At 40.9% G+C, this 22,253-nt stretch overlaps 1 protein-coding gene across 8 annotated transcripts in view; it reads left to right on the forward strand.

Annotated features, from left to right (window-relative positions):
- The first annotated feature begins 12,596 nt into the window (after positions 1–12,596).
- Positions 12,597–22,253, forward strand: part of LOC128698339 (uncharacterized) — a 29,093-nt gene continuing 19,436 nt past the window's right edge. For 5 of the 8 annotated variants that reach the window (XM_070104477.1, XM_053790541.2, XM_070104481.1 and 2 more), the window contains exons 1-3: positions 12,598–12,821; positions 16,436–16,515; positions 21,042–21,137. In XM_070104477.1, coding sequence (XP_069960578.1) covers positions 12,763–12,821; positions 16,436–16,515; positions 21,042–21,137 — 235 coding nt within the window. In that variant the 5' untranslated portion in view covers positions 12,598–12,762. Of the gene's footprint in view, positions 12,822–13,354; positions 13,441–14,000; positions 14,059–16,435; positions 16,516–21,041; positions 21,138–22,253 lie in introns of all 8 variants that reach the window. The other 3 variants (XR_011394614.1, XM_070104478.1, XR_011394613.1) reach the window with 3 other exon arrangements.

The raw sequence follows: 22,253 nt of genomic DNA on the forward strand, positions 1-22,253 counted from the left end.
ACCTAGCTGATGCTGATTGGCCCAGAAATACATTTCACCATAAACATTCTAACATTCATTAAAGTTTTTGATATCTTCCAAAATAATAATTTGTGCAAAAAATGTTTACCTTGGTTTGGATTCTTACTTCTTTGTTTAAAAATGAGTAAATGGGTGAGTTATACCAAGCAGCTATGTTCAGTATCGACTAAATAACAATAATGATAATAATTTGCTACTACTGTATGTGATCTATACAGGTTTAGCACTCTTATTATTTGAAAATTAATATTCTTACTATTTTTAGCATTTTTTAATATAATGGAACCACAACAGTTTAACTAACAGGTTAACCCACAACAGTTAATTAATACCCAGGTACCTAGTTACTACTCACACATGGGAGAATGAAACTTGTGACGATGTTTCAGTCCAAGTTGAACTGAAATGTCATTGTAAATTTCCTTCTCCTATGTGAGGGTTATATGTGAATTGTTCCAGGCTCAGTATTGTGCCTTTTCTTTCCTCTACCTGCTTACTGCTAAGTGAACAGGGACAGCAAATGTAAAGAGAACTGCCTATGCATCATTTTGCCCAGGATGCCACCCACAAAAGACTAACGCTTATGTAGCTATTTAGTGCTAGGTACACCGGGACAGCAGGTGTAAGGTGACTTTCCCATACATAAACAAAAATCAAGGTGAAGTAGCACTTGGACATTCTCATCATTCACACTGACAATACATGAGGATGCCAGTGTGATCAGAGGTCACCAACAACCTGGGGATCAGAGGTAGACAAATGGCAAAGCCACAAGGTGTGAAAAAGACAATTCAAGAGAGGAACTTGTTCGATTATATTTTGTGTTCAGATCAGTGCAGCTTCATGGCACCTGCATCGCGTTTTGTCCACTTCTTTTATGACCAGCTGGACGTCCTTCCAAAATACCCATCTGGTTCCTGTGTATTACTCACTCAATTATTCATGTTAGAGTCCTGCAAGCATGCTGGTGTTCTTGCAACCTAATCTGTTGGCTATGGAGGTCTTCCATAGCCTGTCCACAAGTGAAATATCTCAGTAACGTTACTCTGTGGAATGCTTCATCACCTGCCAGATATACTACCATCTCCAATCTAGGCCAAATTATCTTTAATTACAAACAATATCAAAATTATTTCACAAATGTAAACTAGTAAAAAAAAGTGTATCTTTATTAAATGTGTAATAAAGAAACTCCATTAAATTTTTGATGTTGCATAAACTTCGTGTTTATTCATGTTTAATTAAGTTAACCCTTGACTCACGAAATCATAACGATACGATTACAAACAAACCATACCACAGGCACACTGGCTGCTACTATAGGTCCACTCTCCCCCTGCTCCATGAGTAAGTTTATTTAGGCACAGGTACATAATTACAAACAACATACATAATATAAATTACCCTCCAGGATAACACAAAAAATCAAATTTATTGCTATTGGGGTCCATGTATTTCCACTGGGGTCTGTGAATTTCCATTAGGGTCTGTGATTTTCCATTAGGAACTGTGAATTTCCATTGGGGTCCATGAATTTACATTGAGGTCCATGAATTTCCACTCGGGTCTGTAAATTTCCATTGTGGCCCTTGTATTTCCATTGGGATCCTTGTATTTATATTGGGGCCCATGAATTTCTATTGGAGTCCTTGTAATGGCATATATTTCTCAGTGTATATACCAGGTGTATGTTTCTTTATATACCAAGTATGTACCATATATTTCTCTTTATATACAGATGTATGTTTATCAGTGTGTATATACTGAGAGATGTTTTGAAACGTGTTTCAAAAAAGAAAAATGTAATAAACACCAGAATTAAAAGTCTGATGTCGATCTGAAGAGGTATTCACAATCTATGGCTCAGAAATCTTTGAGAAATAAAAAATCTAACAATCCTTGTAGATTAATAATAATAATAATACTGTGATAATAATAATAATACTGTAATAAGCACAAAACCTCTTGAATTAATTTAGCTAATGTATGGGCAGTGAGCTGCTGTTGTTTTAACAGTGATTTTGTTCCTTTTTTAAAGTTTTCAATATAATGTTAAGTCAGAGATATACTGTCAGTCATCTTCAACTGAGTTATGTCTTGATAGAGGTCGTCTCTGTTCACATTGTATACCTCCACACGTTTGGTATAGTTGGTTAGTGTGGTAGAAACTATTTGATCCTTTACTGATGCCACAGCATTCTAGGGGTGTATTGCACCGTGCTTAATATTTATTGAGTGCAACTCTGCTACAGTCAGGCAGAGCTGCCTCATTTCCTCCAGGCACTACCATTTATTCCAGAACCCACGACTTAAAGAACTAAAGGCTTTACCTTCATATAGTTTCAGAATAAGGGCTTAAGGTTCTGAATTTGTGATGCCAAGCATAACTGGGACACCAGGAATGCTAAATTGTTGCAAGTACCACAACATATTGCATTCCTGTTAGGAAATTGGGTACAACTGTACCAAAATGGGCTTTTTATCATTTCCTAATGTACCCATACTTACAGGCCATAAATTTTTCCATTTCCATGGCTTTGGTTGAACATCATCCCTGGATATACGTGTTATAGGTCTATCTCTTTTTGGAATAGGAGAATTTTTTTCCTGGATAGAGGTATGGCTGACAAATAGGCAGCAGAGAGTTTGCGTAAATGGGGAGAAATCAGAGTGGGGGCACGTCACAAGTGGTGTTCCACAAGGGTCAGTGTTAGGCCCTTTGTTGTTCACAATTTACATAAATGACATAGTTTTAGTTTAATATGTTTATTATGCACCCCATACCCATCCTGTGGGTGGTAGTCAAAAAATTACAGAGGTGCATAATGGGTCCAGGGACTGGGCCCCAAAGTTTTGATAGCTGAACAAGTTACAAAGGTAATGAATCATGTAAATAAGTAAATTTACTTACGTTTATACATGGCTACAATCATGAACAAATTATCGAGTAATGAATAATTCACACGTCCATACCTGGTCACAACTGTAATTAGTTATTGGTACAAATATTAATTGTTGGGTCACACACCCACACACAAATAGGCGAGTACACACACACACACACACACACGAGTATACATACACACACGAATACAAGCACTCACACACATGAGTACACAAATACACATGCAAACATACACACAAGCACACACATAAACAGACACACACACACACATACACACATGTGTCTCCAGAAGCACACATCAACCAGATAACTGCTGCAGCATATGGGCACCTGGCAAACCTGAGAACAGCATTCCATTACCTTAGTAAGGAATTGTTCAAGACACTGTACACCGTGTATGTCAGGCCCATACTGGAGTATGCAGTACCTGTTTGGAACCCACACCTGATTAAGCATGTCAAAAAATTAGAGAAAGTGTAAAGGTTTGCAACAAAGTTAGTTCCAGAGCTAAGGGGAATGTCCTACGAAGAAAGGTTAAGGAAAATCAGCCTGATGACACTGGAGGACAGGAGGGTTAGGGGAGGCATGATAACAACATACAAAATATTGCGTGGAATAGACAAGGTGGACAGAGACAGGATGTTCCAGAGAGGGGACACAGAAACAAGGGGTCACAATTGGAAGTTGAAGACCCAGATGAGTCGAAGGGATGTAGGGAAGTATTTCTTCAGTCATGGAGTAGTCAGGAAGTGGAATAGCCTAGCAAGTGAGGTAGTGGAGGCAGGAATCATACATAGATTTAAGATGAGGTATGATAAAGCTCGTGGAGCAGGGGGAGAGAGGATCTAGTAGCACTCAGTGAAGAGGTGGGGCCAGGAGGTGAGTCTCGACCTCTGCAACCACAATTAGGTGAGTACACACAAACAACATAGATGAGGGATTAAATAGCGACATAAGCAAATTTGCTGATGACACCAAAATAGGCTGTCCAATGCATTCTAATGAGGACATTAGAGTACTCCAGGAAGATTTGAATAGAATGATGCAGTGGTCGGAGAAGTGGCAGATGCAGTTTAATATAGACAAATACAAAGTTCTAAATGTTGGACACGTAAATAAGAATGCCACATATAAAGTAAATAATGTAGATCTTGATATTACTGATTGCGAAAAGGATTTAGGAGTTCTGGTTAGCAGTAATCTGAAACCAAGACAACAGTGCATAAGTGTTTGCAATAAAGCTAACAGAATCCTTGGCTTCATTGGGCATCTACATTGCAAACTGAATTGTTTGCAACCCTAATGGTGCTAAAGCTAACTTATGACACTGAGCTTGGCTCTATCATCATTACTGATTCTATGTCATCATTGAAGGCTCTTGACTCATATAATGACTCCAACAACATGCTCATTGGAGAAGCCAGGTATAGATACTCAAAAATCAGGGACAAAGGAATTAATGTACAATTGCTATGGATCCCATCACACATTGGATTATTCCTTCATGATAAAGTTGATATGTTAGCCAAGAAGAGTATCGAGAAGGAGAATGTAGAATATAACTTTGGTATAACTGTGTCTAGCATTAGGAATAATATTAGGAGAGAAGTAAATAATGAAAATGATTGTTATAGGAATGCAGTTAGAAGCCTGAGTAGATCTATAACCCACTATGATAACATGAACGTAGATAAGTATGTTTATGGAGCAACTTGCAATGTGAACACTGACTGATGTTGTAGTGGCCAGGCTTAGGCTTGGTTACAAGTACTGACTGATGTTATAGTGGCCAGGCTTAAGCTTGGTTACAAGTACTGACTGATGTTGTAGTGGCCAGGCTTAGGCTGGGTTACAAGTACTGACTGATGTTGTAGTGGCCAGGCTTAGGCTTGGTTACAAGTACTGACTGATGTTGTAGTGGCCAGGCTTAGGCTTGGTTACAAGTACTGACTGATGTTGTAGTGGCCAGGCTTAGGCTTGGTTACAAGTACTTACTGATGTTGTAGTGGCCAGGCTTAGGCTGGGTTACAAGTGCTGACTGATGTTGTAGTGGCCAGGCTTAGGCTTGGTTACAAGTACTGACTGATGTTGTAGTGGCCAGGCTTAGGCTTGGTTACAAGTACTGACTGATGTTGTAGTGGCCAGGCTTAGGCTTGGTTACAAGTACCGACTGATGTTGTAGTGGCCAGGCTTAGGCTGGGTTACAAGTACTGACTGATGTTGTAGTGGCCAGGCTTAGGCTGGGTTCCAAGTACTGACTGATGTTGTAGTGGCCAGGCTTAGGCTTGGTTACAAGTACTGACTGATGTTGTAGGGGCCAGGCTTAGGCTTGGTTACAAGTACTGACTGATGTTGTAGTGGCCAGGCTTAGGCTGGGTTACAAGTACTGACTGATGTTGTAGTGGCCAGACTTAGGCTTGGTTACAAGTACTTCTGGCAGTTTGGGAGACACACAGATAATGATCAAACTAAATGTAAATTATGTGATCAGGCATATGGTCACTGTCTTGAACACTATGTACTTAATTGTCCACTTATTGAGGAATACAGAGACAGACAGTATAATAACCTATGTGGCATGTCAAGATATCTTATTAATGAAAATAAGATACCAGATATACTAAGCAAATTTCCTAAATTTGCTTGTAACAGATAAGTGAACTGTAGATATGTAGATATAAATCCATATGTATTCCTGTTAACCCTTTGGGGCCTAGTTCCTAGGCCTTTTGTGTATCCATATGCTCTTGCGCTACCGTCCACAGGATGGATATGGGGTGCACAATAAACTAGCCACTTCAGTGGCAAAATCTGAAGTCTAATCAGAGCAAGAAGTGTAAGTAATAGAAATCCTCAGGTTGTTCTTCAACTCTATATATCCTTGGTTAGGCCTCATTTAGACTATGCTGCTCAGTTCTGGTCACCGTATTACAGAATGGATATAAATGCATTGGAAAACGTACAAAGGAGGATGACAAAGTTGATCCCATGTATCAGAAATCTTCCCTATGAGGATAGACTGAGGCTCTGAATCTGCACTCTCTAGAAAGGCGTAGAATTAGGGGGGATATGATCGAGGTGTATAAATGGAGAACAGGAATAAATAAAAGGGATGTAAATAGTGTGCTAAAAATATCTAGCCAAGACAGAACTCGCAGCAATGGTTTCAAGTTGGAAAAATTCAGATTCAGGAAGGATATAGGAAAGCACTGGTTTAGTAATAGAGTTGTGGATGAGTGGAACAAGCACCCGAGTACCGTTATAGAAGCTTAAACGTTGTGTAGTTTTAAAAATAGGTTAGATAAATACAGTGGACCCCCGCATAACGATGGCATCGCATAGCGATTTTTCCGCATAACGATTACTTTTATCGCAAAATTTTTGCCGCGCATACCGATTAAAAACCCGCATACCGATTTTCGTCCGAGACGCGTCCAATGTGCCCTCAGCCAGCCTCACATGTGCCGCTCCGTCCCATTGTTTACCAGCCAGCCTCCGCGGTAACATCCAAGCATACACTCGGAATATTTCGTATTATTACAGTATTTTCGGTGCTGTTTCTGGAAAATAAGTGACCATGGGCCCCAAGAAAGCTTCTAGTGCCAACCCTGTGGTAAAAAGGGTGAGAATTAGTATGGAAATTAAGAAAGATTTTGAAGGGTTTGGGGCTAACCCTGAGAAGCCTATGCCAGTTGTGGAATCCATTGTGCCTACTTCAAAGATTAAGGAAATGTGTGCAGAGTGGGTTGAACTGCAAACCTTTATAGATGAAAATCACCCTGACACAGCTGTTGCAAGCCGTGCTTGTGACTATTTCAATGACAATGTTATGGCCCATTTTAGGAAAGTCTTGAAGGAACGGGAGGTACAGAGCTCTATGGACAGATTTGTTGTGCGACAGAGGTCCAGTGACTCTCAAGCTGGTCCTAGTGGCATTAAAAGAAGAAGGGAAGTAACCCCAGAAAAGGACTTGCTACCTCAAGTCCTAATGGAGGGGGATTCCCCTTCTAAACAGTAAGAAGATAATGCTCTCCCCTCCTCCCATCCCATCAATCATCACCAGATCTTCAATAAAAGTAAGTGTCATGTAATTGTGCATGCCTTTTTCAGTTTGTGTGTATTAAAATTAACATTTCATGTGGTAAAAAAAAATTTTTTTCATACTTTTGGGCGTCTTGCACGGATTAATTTTATTTCCATTATTTCTTATGGGGAAAATTCATTCGCATAACGATTATTTCGCATAACGATGAGCCCTCTTGCACGGATTAAAATCGTTAACCGGGGGTCCACTGTACATGAGTGAGTGTGGGTGGGTGTATGCTGGACCTGACTTGCTTATGCTACTAGAGCTGATGCCGTGCTCTTTCCTTAAGCAGATGTGACCTGACCTGGCTAGGTTGGGTCGTTGATTTAAGCCGGTGGGAGACTTGGACCCGCCTCGCACGAGCCAGTAGGCCTACTGCAGTGTTCCTTCTTTCTTATATTCTTATGTGTGGATCCTGCCTCCACTAAATCACTTTCCAGATTTTTCCACTTACTAACAATTCTATGACTGAAGAAATACTTCCTAACATCCATTTGACTCATCCGAGTCTTCAAGTTGCAGTTGTGACCCCTTGTTGCTGTGTCCCATCTCTGGAACTGTATCCTTATCTTAGTGCTGTAATAATAATAATAATAATAATAATAATAATAACTGTACTTCACTTTGTACAAACTCCAACACTGTTTCGGGAGTCACTGGCGGGTCACCACACGGAGAAGACCCAGGCCAGGACCTGGGCTAGGACCCAGGCCACGACCTGGGCTAGGACCCAGGCCATGACCTGGGCTAGGACCCAGGCCAGAACCTGGGCTAGGACCCAGGCCACGACCTGGGCTAGGACCCAGGCCAGGACCTGAGCTAGGACCCAGGCCAGGACCTTGGCTAGGACCCAGGCCACGACCTGGGCTAAGACCCAGGCCAGTACCTGGGCTAGAACCCAGGCCAGGACCTGAGCTAGGACCCAGGCCAGGACCTGAGTTAAGATCCAGGCCAGGACCTTGGCTAGGACCCAGGCCATGACCTGGGCTAAGACCCAGGCCAGAACCTGGGCTAGGACCCAGGCCAGTACCTGGGCTAGAACCCAGGCCAGGACCTGAGCTAGGACCCAGGCCAGGACCTGAGCTAGGACCCAGGCCAGGACCTTGGCTAGGACCCAAGCCACGGCCTGGGCTAGGACTCAGGACAGGACCTGAGCTAGAACCCAGGCCAGGACATTGGCTAGGACCCAGGCCACGACTTGGGCTAGGACTCAGGCCAGGACCTGGGCTAGGACTCAGGCCAGTACTTGGGCTAGGACCCAGGCCAGGACCTGGGCTAGGACCCAGGCCAGGACCTGAGCTAGAACCCAGGCCAGTACCTGGGTTAGGACCCAGGCCAGGACCTGGGATAGAGCTCAGTCCAGGACCTGGGCTAGGACTCAGATCAGGACCTGAGCTAGGACCCCAGGCCAGGACCTGCGCTAGAACCCAGGCCAGGACCTGGGTTAGGACCCAGGTTAGGACCTGGGCTAGAACCCAGGCCAGGACCCCAGGCCAGGACCTGGGCTAGGACCCAGGCCAGGAGCTGGGCTAGAAGTCGGTCCAGGACCTGGGCTAGAACTCAGTCCAGGACCTGGGTTAGGACCTAGGCTAGGACCCCAGGACAGGACCTGGGCTAGAACCCAGGCCAGGACCTGGGCTAGGACCCAGGTCTGGACCTGGGCTAGAACTCAGTCCAGGACCTGGGCTAGAACCCAGGCCAGGACCTGGGCTAGAACCCAGGCCAGGACCTGGGCTAGAACCCAGGCCAGGACCTGGGTTAGGACCCAGTCCAGGACCCAGGCCAGGATCCAGGCCAGGACCTGGGCTAGAAGTCAGTCTAGGACCTGAGCTAGAACCCAGTCCAGGACCCAAGCCAGGACCTGGGCTAGGATTCACGCCAAGACCCAGGCCAGTACCCAGACCAGGACCCATGCCAGAACCAGACCAGAACGTGGGCCAGTACCCGGACCAAAACCTAGACCAGGACCGGTTCTAGCAATCCTACATGAGCCTGTATATTTAGCAAATAATTATGCCAGTTATACAGTAGTGTGTGAGAGGTAAACCCTCCTAGCATGGGCCAATAGGCCTTGAGCAGTGCTCCAGACCCCAGTGGAAATAAGTCACAGGATGACACTTTTGGGTTATCCCAGGTTCTCTACACATATCAATCAATCAGTCAATTAATTAATTTTGATTTCCTTGCAAGATTCCATTGAGATTACATTTAAGATTCTATTGAGATTACATTTAAGATTCCATTGAGATTACATTTAAGATTACATTGAGATTACATTTAAGATTACATTGAGATTACATTTAAGATTACATTGAGATTACATTTAAGATTCCATTGAGATTACATTTAAGATTACATTTAAGATTACATTGAGATTACATTTAAGATTCCATTGAGATTACATTTAAGATTCATTGAGATTACATTTAAGATTACATTGAGATTACATTTAAGATTACATTGAGATTACATTTAAGATTCATTGAGATTACATTTAAGATTACATTGAGATTACATTTAAGATTCCATTGAGATTACATTTAAGATTCATTGAGATTACATTTAAGATTCCATTGAGATTACATTTAAGATTCCATTGAGATTACATTTAAGATTCATTGAGATTACATTTAAGATTACATTGAGATTACATTTAAGATTCCATTGAGATTACATTTAAGATTCATTGAGATTACATTTAAGATTACATTGAGATTACATTTAAGATTACATTGAGATTACATTTAAGATTCATTGAGATTACATTTAAGATTACATTGAGATTACATTTAAGATTACATTGAGATTACATTTAAGATTACATTGAGATTACATTTAAGATTACATTGAGATTACATTTAAGATTCATTGAGATTACATTTAAGATTACATTGAGATTACATTTAAGATTACATTGAGATTATGAAATTACAATAAAGAGTTGCAGTACAAAAAGCCACTATCATGCCTAGGAATTATGACCAGACTTAATGACTTACACACTACTTAATGACTTACACACTACTTAATGACTTACAGACTACTTAATGACTTACACACTACTTAATGACTTACAGACTACTTAATGACTTACACACTACTTAATGACTTACACACTACTTAATGACTTACACACTACTTAATGACTTACACACTACTTAATGACTTACACACTACTTAATGACTTACACACTACTTAATGACTTACACACTACTTAATGACTTACAGACTACTTAATGACTTACAGACTACTTAATGACTTACAGACTACTTAATGACTTACAGACTACTTATTGACTTACAGACTACTTAATGACTTACAGACTACTTAATGACTTACAGACTACTTAATGACTTACAGACTACTTAATGACTTACAGACTACTTATTGACTTACAGACTACTTAATGACTTACAGACTACTTAATGACTTACAGACTACTTAATGACTTACAGACTACTTAATGACTTACAGACTACTTAATGACTTACACACTACTTAATGACTTACAGACTACTTAATGACTTACAGACTACTTAATGACTTACAGACTACTTAATGACTTACACACTACTTAATGACTTACAGACTACTTAATGACTTACAGACTACTTAATGACTTACAGACTACTTAATGACTTACACACTACTTAATGACTTACACACTACTTAATGACTTACAGACTACTTAATGACTTACAGACTACTTAATGACTTACACACTACTTAATGACTTACAGACTACTTAATGACTTACAGACTACTTAATGACTTACAGACTACTTAATGACTTACACACTACTTAATGACTTACAGACTACTTAATGACTTACAGACTACTTAATGACTTACAGACTACTTAATGACTTACACACTACTTAATGACTTACAGACTACTTAATGACTTACAGACTACTTAATGACTTACAGACTACTTAATGACTTACAGACTACTTAATGACTTACAGACTACTTAATGACTTACAGACTACTTAATGACTTACAGACTACTTAATGACTTACACACTACTTAATGACTTACAGACTACTTAATGACTTACAGACTACTTAATGACTTACAGACTACTTAATGACTTACACACTACTTAATGACTTACACACTACTTAATGACTTACAGACTACTTAATGACTTACAGACTACTTAATGACTTACACACTACTTAATGACTTACACACTACTTAATGACTTACAGACTACTTAATGACTTACACACTACTTAATGACTTACACACTACTTAATGACTTACAGACTACTTAATGACTTACAGACTACTTAATGACTTACTATTTAATGACTTACAGACTACTTAATGACTTACAGACTACTTAATGACTTACAGACTACTTAATGACTTACAGACTACTTAATGACTTACACACTACTTAATGACTTACAGACTACTTAATGACTTACAGACTACTTAATGACTTACAGACTACTTAATGACTTACAGACTACTTAATGACTTACAGACTACTTAATGACTTACAGACTACTTAATGACTTACAGACTACTTAATGACTTACACACTACTTAATGACTTACACACTACTTAATGACTTACAGACTACTTATTGACTTACAGACTACTTAATGACTTACACACTACTTAATGACTTACACACTACTTAATGACTTACACACTACTTAATGACTTACAGACTACTTAATGACTTACACACTACTTAATGACTTACAGACTACTTAATGACTTACAGACTACTTAATGACTTACACACTACTTATTAATGACTTACAGACTACTTAATGACTTACAGACTACTTAATGACTTACAGACTACTTAATGACTTACACACTACTTAATGACTTACACACTACTTAATGACTTACAGACTACTTAATGACTTACACACTACTTAATGACTTACAGACTACTTAATGACTTACACACTACTTAATGACTTACAGACTACTTAATGCTAAAAAATCTGATCATAGTTTAAGTTGCTGCTATGTATGATGATCTATGTAACTTACTTGCCTACTTACTTACCTACTTACTTATCTACTTACTTACCTAATTACTTACTTACCTACTTATGTACTTACCTACTTACCTATTTACCTAATTACTTACCTACCTGCACCTACTTGCATGCTTACCTGCCCTTGCTTACCTGCCTTGCCTGCTTACCTTGCCTGCTTATCTGCCTTGCTTGCCTGTTGCCTTACTTGCCTGCACTTGCCTACCTACTTGCCTGCCCTACTGCCATGCTTGCTACTCACCTACCTGCCTGCCTTGCCTGCCTACTTGCCTACCTTGCCTGCGTGCTCACCTACCTGCTTGCCTTGCCTGCCTTGCCACTTGCCTGCTACTTACCTTGTACTTACCTGCCTGCCTGACACTGGTATTTGCCTACTTACGTACTCACCTACCTGCTTAGTTACCTGCCCTTGCGTACCTACCTGCCTGCACTTGCCTACTTGCTTGCACTCACCTGCCTGCACTTGCCACCTACTTACAGCCTGCCTGCCACCTGCCACACGTACTCACCTGCCTGCTTGCGTACTCACCTACCTACTTACTTACCTACTTACTTAACAATTCCCACTCTTGATGGTATTACAGGACTAGGTAACATTACACTGCCATCTAGTGGGAAGAAATGTAACTACTGTAAGTTACCAGTTCGTTATATAAGGTAAGTTAGTGTAGCGTCTCAGTACAAAAAAGTGTCAGTAGACCCTAGTAGGCCGTGGATGTTGGGGTTGAGTTACAGCTCCTGGTCCAGTCTGCTACTAGATCTACTGATCCATGAGTAAGTTTATTTAGCCACAGTTACATAATTACAGTTATCATATATAGTGTAAATTACCTTCAACCATAACACAAAAATTATATTTATTGGTGTTGGGGTCCGTGAATTTCCACTGGGGTCCGTGAATTTCCACTGGGGTCCGTGAATTTCCACTGGGGTCCGTGAAATTTCACTGGGGTCCATGAATTTCCACTGGGGTCCGTGAATTTTCACTGGGGTCCGTGAATTTTCACTGGGGTCCGTGAATTTCCACTGGGGTCCGTGAATTTCCACTGGGGTCCGTGAATTTTCACTGGGGTCCGTGAATTTTCACTGGGGTCCGTGAATTTCCACGGGTCCGTGAATTTCCACTGGGGTCCGTGAATTTCCACTGGGGTCCGTGAATTTCCACTGGGGTCCGTGAAATTTCACTGGGGTCCATGAATTTCCACTGGGGTCCGTGAATTTCCACTGGGGTCCGTGAATTTCCACTGGGGTCCGTGAATGACCACTGGGGTTCTTGTAATGGTTGTAAATATTTATTTCTTTATCAGTACGAGCGCTGAGTTATCTACACGGGTGGGCCAGGACTCTAGGAGGGACCAGGAGCTATGACACGACTCCTACAACCACATTATAGGTGGGTATTTTACCCCCAGGTGGGTATTTTACCCCAGGTGGGTTTGTTACCCCCAGGTGGGTTTGTTACCCCCAGGTGGGTTTGTTACCCCCAGGTGGGTATTTGACCCTCAGGTGGGTATTTTACCCCAGGTGGGTATTTTACCCCCAGGTGGGTATTTTACCCCCAGGTGGGTATTTTACCCCCAGGAGGGTATTTTACCCCAGGTGGGTATTTTACCCCCAGGAGGGTATTTTACCCCCAGGTGGGTATTTTACCCCCAGGAGGGTATTTTACCCCAGGTGGGTATTTTACCCCCAGGTGGGCATTTTACCCCAGGTGGGTATTTTACCCCAGGAGGGTATTTTACCCCAGGAGGGTATTTTACCCCCAGGAGGGTATTTTACCCCCAGGTGGGTATTTTACCCCCAGGTTCAGTTCCAGACGAAGCCTACTAGGCTGGATGCTTAAGTAGTAGTTCGTAACATCATCTCGTCTAACATCTTTGTGGCAAGAAAGTTTTGCAGCTGTTCCAGAGTGCATAACATTTGCCTGGTTTCTAATTTGTATTTATTCCACAGAACACTGAAGGGTCACCAACCGGGCCAAGGGGGCATTGACCCCTGGAACTCTCTCCAGGTAACTTTGTCTGTATATCTAACATCTACACTATATCCTCTTTATAATTATCGTATATATCCTAATATCCTATCGATCCTAATATCCTATCGATCCTAATATCCTATCGATCCTAATATCCTGTCGATCCTAATATCCTGTCGATCCTAATATCCTATTGATCCTAATATCCTATCAATCCTAATGTCTTATTGACCCTAATATCCTATTGATCGTATGTATCCTATCGATCCTAATATCCTATTGATCCTATATATCCTATCAATTCTATATATCCTATTGATCCTAATGTATTGATCCTATATATCCTATCGAGTCTATCCTATTGATCCTAATATCCTATTGATCCTATATATCCTATCGGTTCTATATATCCTATCACTAATATTCTATTGAACCTATATCATCCTATTGATCCTGTATATCTCTTCTGTAGTCTATCTGTATTCTATCTATATTCTATAATCTATATTCTATCTAATTATATCCTATCTGCTCTTATATCCTATCTATGTATATCCCCTCTTTATCCTATCCATCTTACCTCTTCTGTCTCCCCTATCTATATCTCCCTTTGTCCTGTCCAGAGAGTTTACTATTGGACGTATTAAAGTATTTTTGACTGATGTCCCGTGACACGTAACCCCATTAACCTTATCAACTTTAAACCCCATTAACCAATAAGGTATTGCTTTATTATGGCCCATATTGTTTCCTTGTGAACTAATTCCTTCATGGGTGGTGCTTTGATGTTAAAGGCTCTTGATTCAGGGAGTTGGGGTTATCCTCCACTTCCATGGATGAAATCTGCTTTGTGCTAATCTTTTAAGGTAAGTTCCCTGTGACTGGACCTTAAAGGTCCTTGTGACAGGACTTTTCAAGGTCCTTGTGACAGGGCTTTTGAAGGTCCTTGTGACAGGGCTTTTGAAGGTCCTTGTGACAGGGCTTTTGAAGGTCCTTGTGACAGGGCTTTTGAAGGTCCTTGTGACAGGGCTTTTGAAGGTCCTTGTGACAGGGCTTTTGAAGGTCCTTGTGACAGGACTTTTCAAGGTCCTTGTGACAGGACTTTTCAAGGTCCTTGTGACAGGACTTTTCAAGGTCCTTGTGACAGGGCTTTTGAAGGTCCTTGTGACAGGGCTTTTGAAGGTCCTTGTGACAGGGCTTTTGAAGGTCCTTGTGACAGGGCTTTTGAAGGTCCTTGTGACAGGGCTTTTCAAGGTCCTTGTGACAGGGCTTTTGAAGGTCCTTGTGACAGGGCTTTTGAAGGTCCTTGTGACAGGGCTTTTGAAGGTCCTTGTGACAGGGCTTTTCAAGGTAGGTTGCTTGTGAGTCCCTAGAGGGACTAGTCCCAAATCTGCACACACAAATCACTCCCTATGAAAGCGAAAGACTGGGCAGGAGATGCAAAATTCTCCCAATGAAAAGCAGGGGTGCCACGAGTATGCCAAGAGACAACACAATAAGTGTCTGGGGCCCAAGACTGTTCAGCTGCCTCCCAGCATACATAAGGTGGATTACCAATACACCCCTGACTGTCTTCAAGAAAGCACTGTACAGTCGCCTAAAGTCAGTACCTGACCAGCTGGGCTGTGGTTCATACGTTGGTTTACGTGCAGCCAGCAGTAACAGCCTGGTTGATCAGGTCCTGATCCTCCACCAGGCCTGGTCATGGACCGGATTGCAGGGGCGTTCGCCCAAAGAACACCCTCCAGGTAAGTTCCCAGTGACCAGGCCCTTCAAGGTAGGTTCCTAGATGGCAATAAGGGGCTCTTGATCCCAGGAAGTAAACTTGACCTCTAGTTTCTTTGATCGAACTTGATAGCCAGTTATTTCTCCAGGTGCTATATGACCCATATGGGTTTAACCCTTAAACTGTCCAACCAGATCTACATTCACATGCGCAATGCTCCAAAAGTAGATCTATGTTTTTTTTACATATTTTCAAATATAACAAAAAAAAATGTAGATCAAAGTTTTTTACACGTTTTCATAAGCAAAAAACAGAAGAAGATCTACGTTTTTTTACATACTTTCAAATGTTGAAAAAACGTAGATCTACGTTTGGACAGTTTAAGGGTTAAGAATCTCCCCATGACCTTTCAAGGGGGGGGGAACTGCTTTGCTGCTTAAAGGCTCTTGATCCACTGAATTGAAGGTGCTCTACTTAAACAAGTTTGCCACCCATTCCTCAGGAGCTGTAAAACCCATTAGAGTTTAGTGCTTCACCATTGATGTAAGGGATAATACCAAATTGTTCATATTTTATATGTAATACTAGGTAGTGTATGCCCCTATGGGTTTAACTCTTCTTCATGATTATAATGCAGATACTGTTTGTCATTATGCATATGGATGGTAATTTATTGTTTTATTTTAGGCATGGTGAGTGTGGTGTAATTACTGCTGTGGAGGGTGGGGGGTCGAGCCACCTGACCTCTCGGTATTCAGGATATGAAGGTAGGTAATGGAAATAAGTCACTCTGATTTTGTTTTTGTTACCCTATATATACATATGATAATTGTACTTATATGTACCTGTGCCTAAATAAACTTGATGAATACAGCAAGTCATCTCGACTTATGAACACATTGAGAATCATCTGTATTGTGTATTTATACATCATTATTACATTATTATACATAATACAGAAGGTCCCCAGTGTGTTCGTAAGTCGAGGACTTACTGTATTATAATATTCACGTACATCATGCCAATGGAAATAAGTCACTGACTTTTTTGGATTATCCTGGGTGACCTACAAACATGCTGCTATGTATGACAATTTATGTAACTGTATTTATGTGAAGAGTTTTTACGAGGATAGTGAGGCTCAAGTTAGAGTATGTAGGATAGAGGGAAATTATTTCCCAGTAAAAGTAGGCCATAGACAAGGATGTGTGATGTCACCGTGGTTGTTTAACATATTTGTAAATGGGGTTGTAAGAGAAGTAAATGCGAGGGTCTTGGCAAAAGGTGTGGAGTTAGAAGATAAAGAATCACACATAAAGTGGGAGTTGTCACAGTTGCTCTTTGCTGATGACACTGTGCTCTTGGGAGATTCTGAAGAGAAGTTGCAGAGATTGGTGGATGAATTTGGTAGGGTGTGCAAAAGAAGAAAATTAAAAGTGAATACAGGAAAGAGTAAGGTTATGAGGATAACAAAAAGATTAGGTGATGAAAGATTGGATATCAGATAGGAGGGAGAGAGTATGGAGGAGGTGAATGTATTCAGATATTTGGGAGTGGACGTGTCAGCGGATGGGGCTATGAAAGATGAGGTGAATTCAAATTCAAATTCAAAGTTTATTCGCTATAAAGATTACAATGTTGAATTTACAGAATTTGGTTGTTGTGTGGTTTACATGTAGTTAAATAATGATTACAGAGTGTACCACTAGAACGCCTAGCATGGCTAGGCATTTCGGGCAGACTTAGTTTAATTCTTTATTTTAAAATATTACAAATTATGAGGTAAGTTGGTATTATGGCTAAGTGACTAAATACTAGTTTGTGAGTTTAGCAATGTGAATGCTTTTGTTTTGGCACAGTACATAGTTTCAGTATTGGAGTATCATAGGATTCATTATTTTAAGATTGAGATTAATATTTCTGTTTATGGTCAAATGGGTGAGTGAGTGTAAGTGTGAACCACCAGGTGGTATTCGTGTAGTTAGTTGATGGGGTTTATCAGGGAGATAAGATGTTTTCTAATGGTAGTTTTGAAGGTGATGAATGTGTCTGCAGTTCTAGAGTTCTCAGGTAGGGTGTTCCAGATTTTAGGGCCTTTGACATACATTGAATTTTTGTAAAGGTTTAGTCGGACATGGGGAATGTCGTAGAGATGTTTGTGTCTGGTGTAATGCCTGTGGGTTCTGTCACAACTATCAAGAAAGCATTTTAGGTCAAGGTTGATATTGGAGTTTAAGGTCCTATAGATGTAGATTGCACAGTAGTAAGTGTGGATCATAGAATTGATGAGGGGAAACGGGTGAGTGGTGCACTTAGGAGTCTGTGGAGACAAAGAACTTTGTCCTTGGAGGCAAAGAGGGGAATGTATGAGAGTATAGTTTTACCAACGCTCTTATATGGGTGTGAAGCATGGGTGATGAATGTTGCAGTGAGGAGAGGCTGGAGGCAGTGGAGATGTCATGTCTGAGGGCAATGTGTAGGGTGAATATAATGCAGAAAATTCGTAGTTTGGAAGTTAGGAGGAGGTGCGGGATTACCAAAACTGTTGTCCAGAGGGCTGAGGAAGGGTTGTTGAGGTGGTTCGGACATGTAGAGAGAATGGAGCGAAACAGAGTGACTTCAAGAGTGTATCAGTCTGTAGTGGAAGGAAGGCTGGGTAAGGGTCGGCCTAGGAAAGGTTGGAGGGAGGGGGTAAAGGAGGTTTTGTGTGCGAGGGGCTTGGACTTCCAGCAGGCATGCGTGAGCGTGTTTGATAGGAGTGAATGGAGACAAATGGTTTTTAGTACTTGACGTGCTGTTGGAGTGTGAGCAAAGTAACATTTATGAAGGGGTTCAGGGAAACCGGCAGGCCGAACTTGAGTCCTGGAGATGGGAAGTACAGTGCCTGCACTCTGAAGGACGGGTGTTAATGTTGCAGTTTAAAAACTGCAGTGTAAAGCACCCTTCTGGCAAGACAGTGATGGAGTGAATGATGGTGAAAGTTTTTCTTTTTCGGGCCACCCTGCCTTGGTGGCCACCCTGCCTTGGTGGGCCACCCTGCCTTGGTGGGCCACCCGGCCTTGGTGGGCCACCCTGCCTTGGTGGGCCACCCTGCCTTGGTGGCCACCCTGCCTTGGTGGGAATCGGCCAGTGTGATAATAAATAAAAAAAAAATGTACCTGAATAAACATACTCAACACCAGCACAAAAGGATAAGGAAGATCCATGTCTAATAGTTAATTAGCCTCGTCCAAAGCGTTTTGCCGACACAGCAGACTTCTTCAGTCAAATACAGAGGTGACGAAATATGGAAGCGGCAGCAGCAGAGAGATGTGATCATTCCATCACCTTTAGTTTTGGAGTTGTCAGTAATAGGGTAGATAATAGGTATGTATATGCAAAATAACCACATGGGGAGTTGAATGATAGCTCTAGGCCTTTTGTGTGTGGTAATCAACACATCAGGAGCTTGCAGTGTAGGAAATCAAGGCAGATTCATTCAGGGAAATGACTCTCCAGAATGGAGAGTTTTCACTCAATTTCATATTCCATTTCTGCAATATTTCAAACTCCTGATTTGTTGATTGAAACATAAAAGGCCTCTCATTCAAATACTCCTGTGGTTATTTTGCATCTTTTATCGTTCGTTTGCAATTATTGCGTAACAGGTATGTATATGTCACTGGGTTGATGTCTTGATATAACAGTGAAGAAACAGGTGTAGAGAACGGAATAAGGGAATGAGGATGTAGATTAAACAGTCGGGTGTACAGGATGAATAGTGGCAGTGGGTACAAGGAAACTGCCGAAGGCTTGCACCAGTGCTGAGATCAAACCCAGGTGCTTCAGTTGTGAGCCAGAGGTTCCACCACTTGAATCATATGTTGGGACTGGTAGCATTTCTACCTTATTGCTTAACTGCTAGGTAAATGTTGAGGTAGAAATTCTAGTATGTTCAAAACTTGGCTGTCTATATTTTAAAGTTGTTTTGCCAACCAGTGGCTTTTTCAATTCATTAATAAATATTAGAATTATTAATTTCTGAAAGTACATGATACAACTTATACAGACCATAGCTGACACGAGTAACATACTACAGTGGACCCCCGGTTAACGAACTTTTTTCATTCCAGAAGTATGTTCAGGTGCCAGTACTGACCGAATTTTTTCCCATAAGGAATATTGTGAAGTAGATTAGTCCATTTCAGACCCTCAAACATACACGTACAAACGCACTTACATAAATACACTTACATAATTGGTCGCATTTGGAGGTGATCGTTAAGCGGGGGTCCACTGTATATAGAAAGTCCCTAGTTACGCAGAACATTTCTCGCAACTTGGGTTTTGTTCCCAGGATGGGACTCGCACCAGTTGACTAACACCCAGGTACCTATTTTACTGCTAGGTGAACAGTGGCAACAGGTGTTTTATGAAAACAAAGTCCTAATGTTTCCACCTGTACTGGGGATCGAACTACGGACCTCAGTGTGTGAGCTGAGTGCTCTACCAACCCAGCTATGGGACATGAGATACATGGAAGGGGTGAGAGGAGAGACAAGCTAAGATAATTTTAATTGTGAATTGGAAGGGGTTAGTGCCCCTTTTCCCTTCTCTTCCATAGCAAAACACTTAAAAGAGTGACCAAGATTGACAAGATTTCGCTGTTAGCTAACTGGTGTGGGTTGCATCTTGGGACAAAACTGACCTAATTTGACTGAGATGCTCTACATAACCAGGGACTTTCTATATAGTATGGCAATGATGTCAACTATGGTCTGTATAATTTGTATCATGTACTAGTAGAAATTGATTATTATGATGTTCAAATGATCATTTTATACAATAGGTATTAGTGCTGTAATAGGTATCAATAGCACACTTTAGCTGAAACAAAAGGTATATACAGTACAAACACTTGCACATTATATTTGAAAAGTTTTGTTCCTGGATGTTGGTCGTTCCAGTGGAAATAAGTCGCTTTGACTTCGGTGTACTTGTCCCTAAATAAACTCGTTAAACATTCCCAGTAAAATGTACTAGTGTTTTGTCTTATTTCTAACTACTTGTCAGTAGCACCTTTATTTACCTAGTACACTGTTAATGTTGAGGTTTTTTGCCTAGTACACTTTTATTTTTTTAGCTAGCACACTAGTGTTTATAGAGCAGTTTTTAGATAGCTCACTAGTGTTTAGAGATTAGTTTTTTACTAGCACACTAGTGTTAATACACAGTTTTATACTAACACACTGTAGTGACCTACACATTGTACACCATGTCACTACTACTACTAATTTATTGTGAAATTTTGCAGAAAGCAAATGGTATACTCCAGGAGTATACCATTTACTCCAAGTGCAGGAATATTTTGTGGGAGTCCTGGTCTGTCTACATACCTGTATAAAACAAGGCAAGTACATTTAAGTCATTTACCAAGCTATAATTGATTGATCTTTAACTTAAATTTGTTGAATGAAATTTCACTTGCAAGAACGTAGGGATGGGATACTGCATAAGGCTAGTGGTTCATGGCAGGCAGGCCCATGCTAGGCAGGTACATTCAGCTCACTGCCCCACACACTACATTAACCAAAATTATCATAACTTAGATAAATAATTTTTTCAAAAGGTTAATTGAGGCGTAAATAAAAGCATCCGAAAAGGTTAAATGACCAATACAAAAATGTCTTCTTAGTTCATTACAACAGTGGTGGAGCTGAAGTGAAAGATGTGTGATGATGATGGTGTTTGTGGCTAGTTGCGATATGTACATGGCAATTTTTACCACCCTCTTTCATAATTCCTCGTTACTATCTTTTTCTCTACCAAAATTTGATACATCAGTGTACTGCTACTTTATTGTGTGATGATTACATTGTGGGAACACCAGCATTGTGTTGCTATGCTATTCTATATGATAGTTATATTGTAGGAACACCAGCATCTATATGATAGTTATATTGTAGGAACACCAGCAGTGTGTTGCTACACTATAGTTATGTGATGGAACAAAAGCTGTTTTTCTTGATATATTCCATCACATGTGATGGGTTTCACACACACTGCTGAAATGCTGCAGCCAGAGTTGAGAGGCCTGAACCTTTTGAATCAATAACACTCTGAATTATCTACATAATATTCACACCTTACACTGCTCTCAAGCACAACATCAATGCTGCCTCCAGCCTCCTCTGTGCAATGTTTAAAACCCATGCTTTGGACCCTTTTAAGTATTTGTACCACTATTCTCTGGTACATTTTTCTTTGCCTTCATGGATAACTTTTGTCTCAGATGCCCCACCAACCTTATTCCCCCCTCATCAGTTCTGTGGTTCTCATCTTTCATAGTCCCATCTGCAGACAAATCCGCTCGCAAATCATCATCTTACAAGCATACATATATATACACACACACCTCTGGGTTTTCTTCTATTTTCTTTCTAGTTCTTGTTCATTTCCTCTTACCTCCATGGGAAAGTGGAACAGAATTCTTCCTCCATAAGCCATGTGTATCATAAGAGATGAT

The sequence above is a fragment of the Cherax quadricarinatus genome, chromosome 92 (assembly GCF_038502225.1).
Source record: "Cherax quadricarinatus isolate ZL_2023a chromosome 92, ASM3850222v1, whole genome shotgun sequence".
NCBI lineage: Eukaryota > Metazoa > Arthropoda > Malacostraca > Decapoda > Parastacidae > Cherax > Cherax quadricarinatus.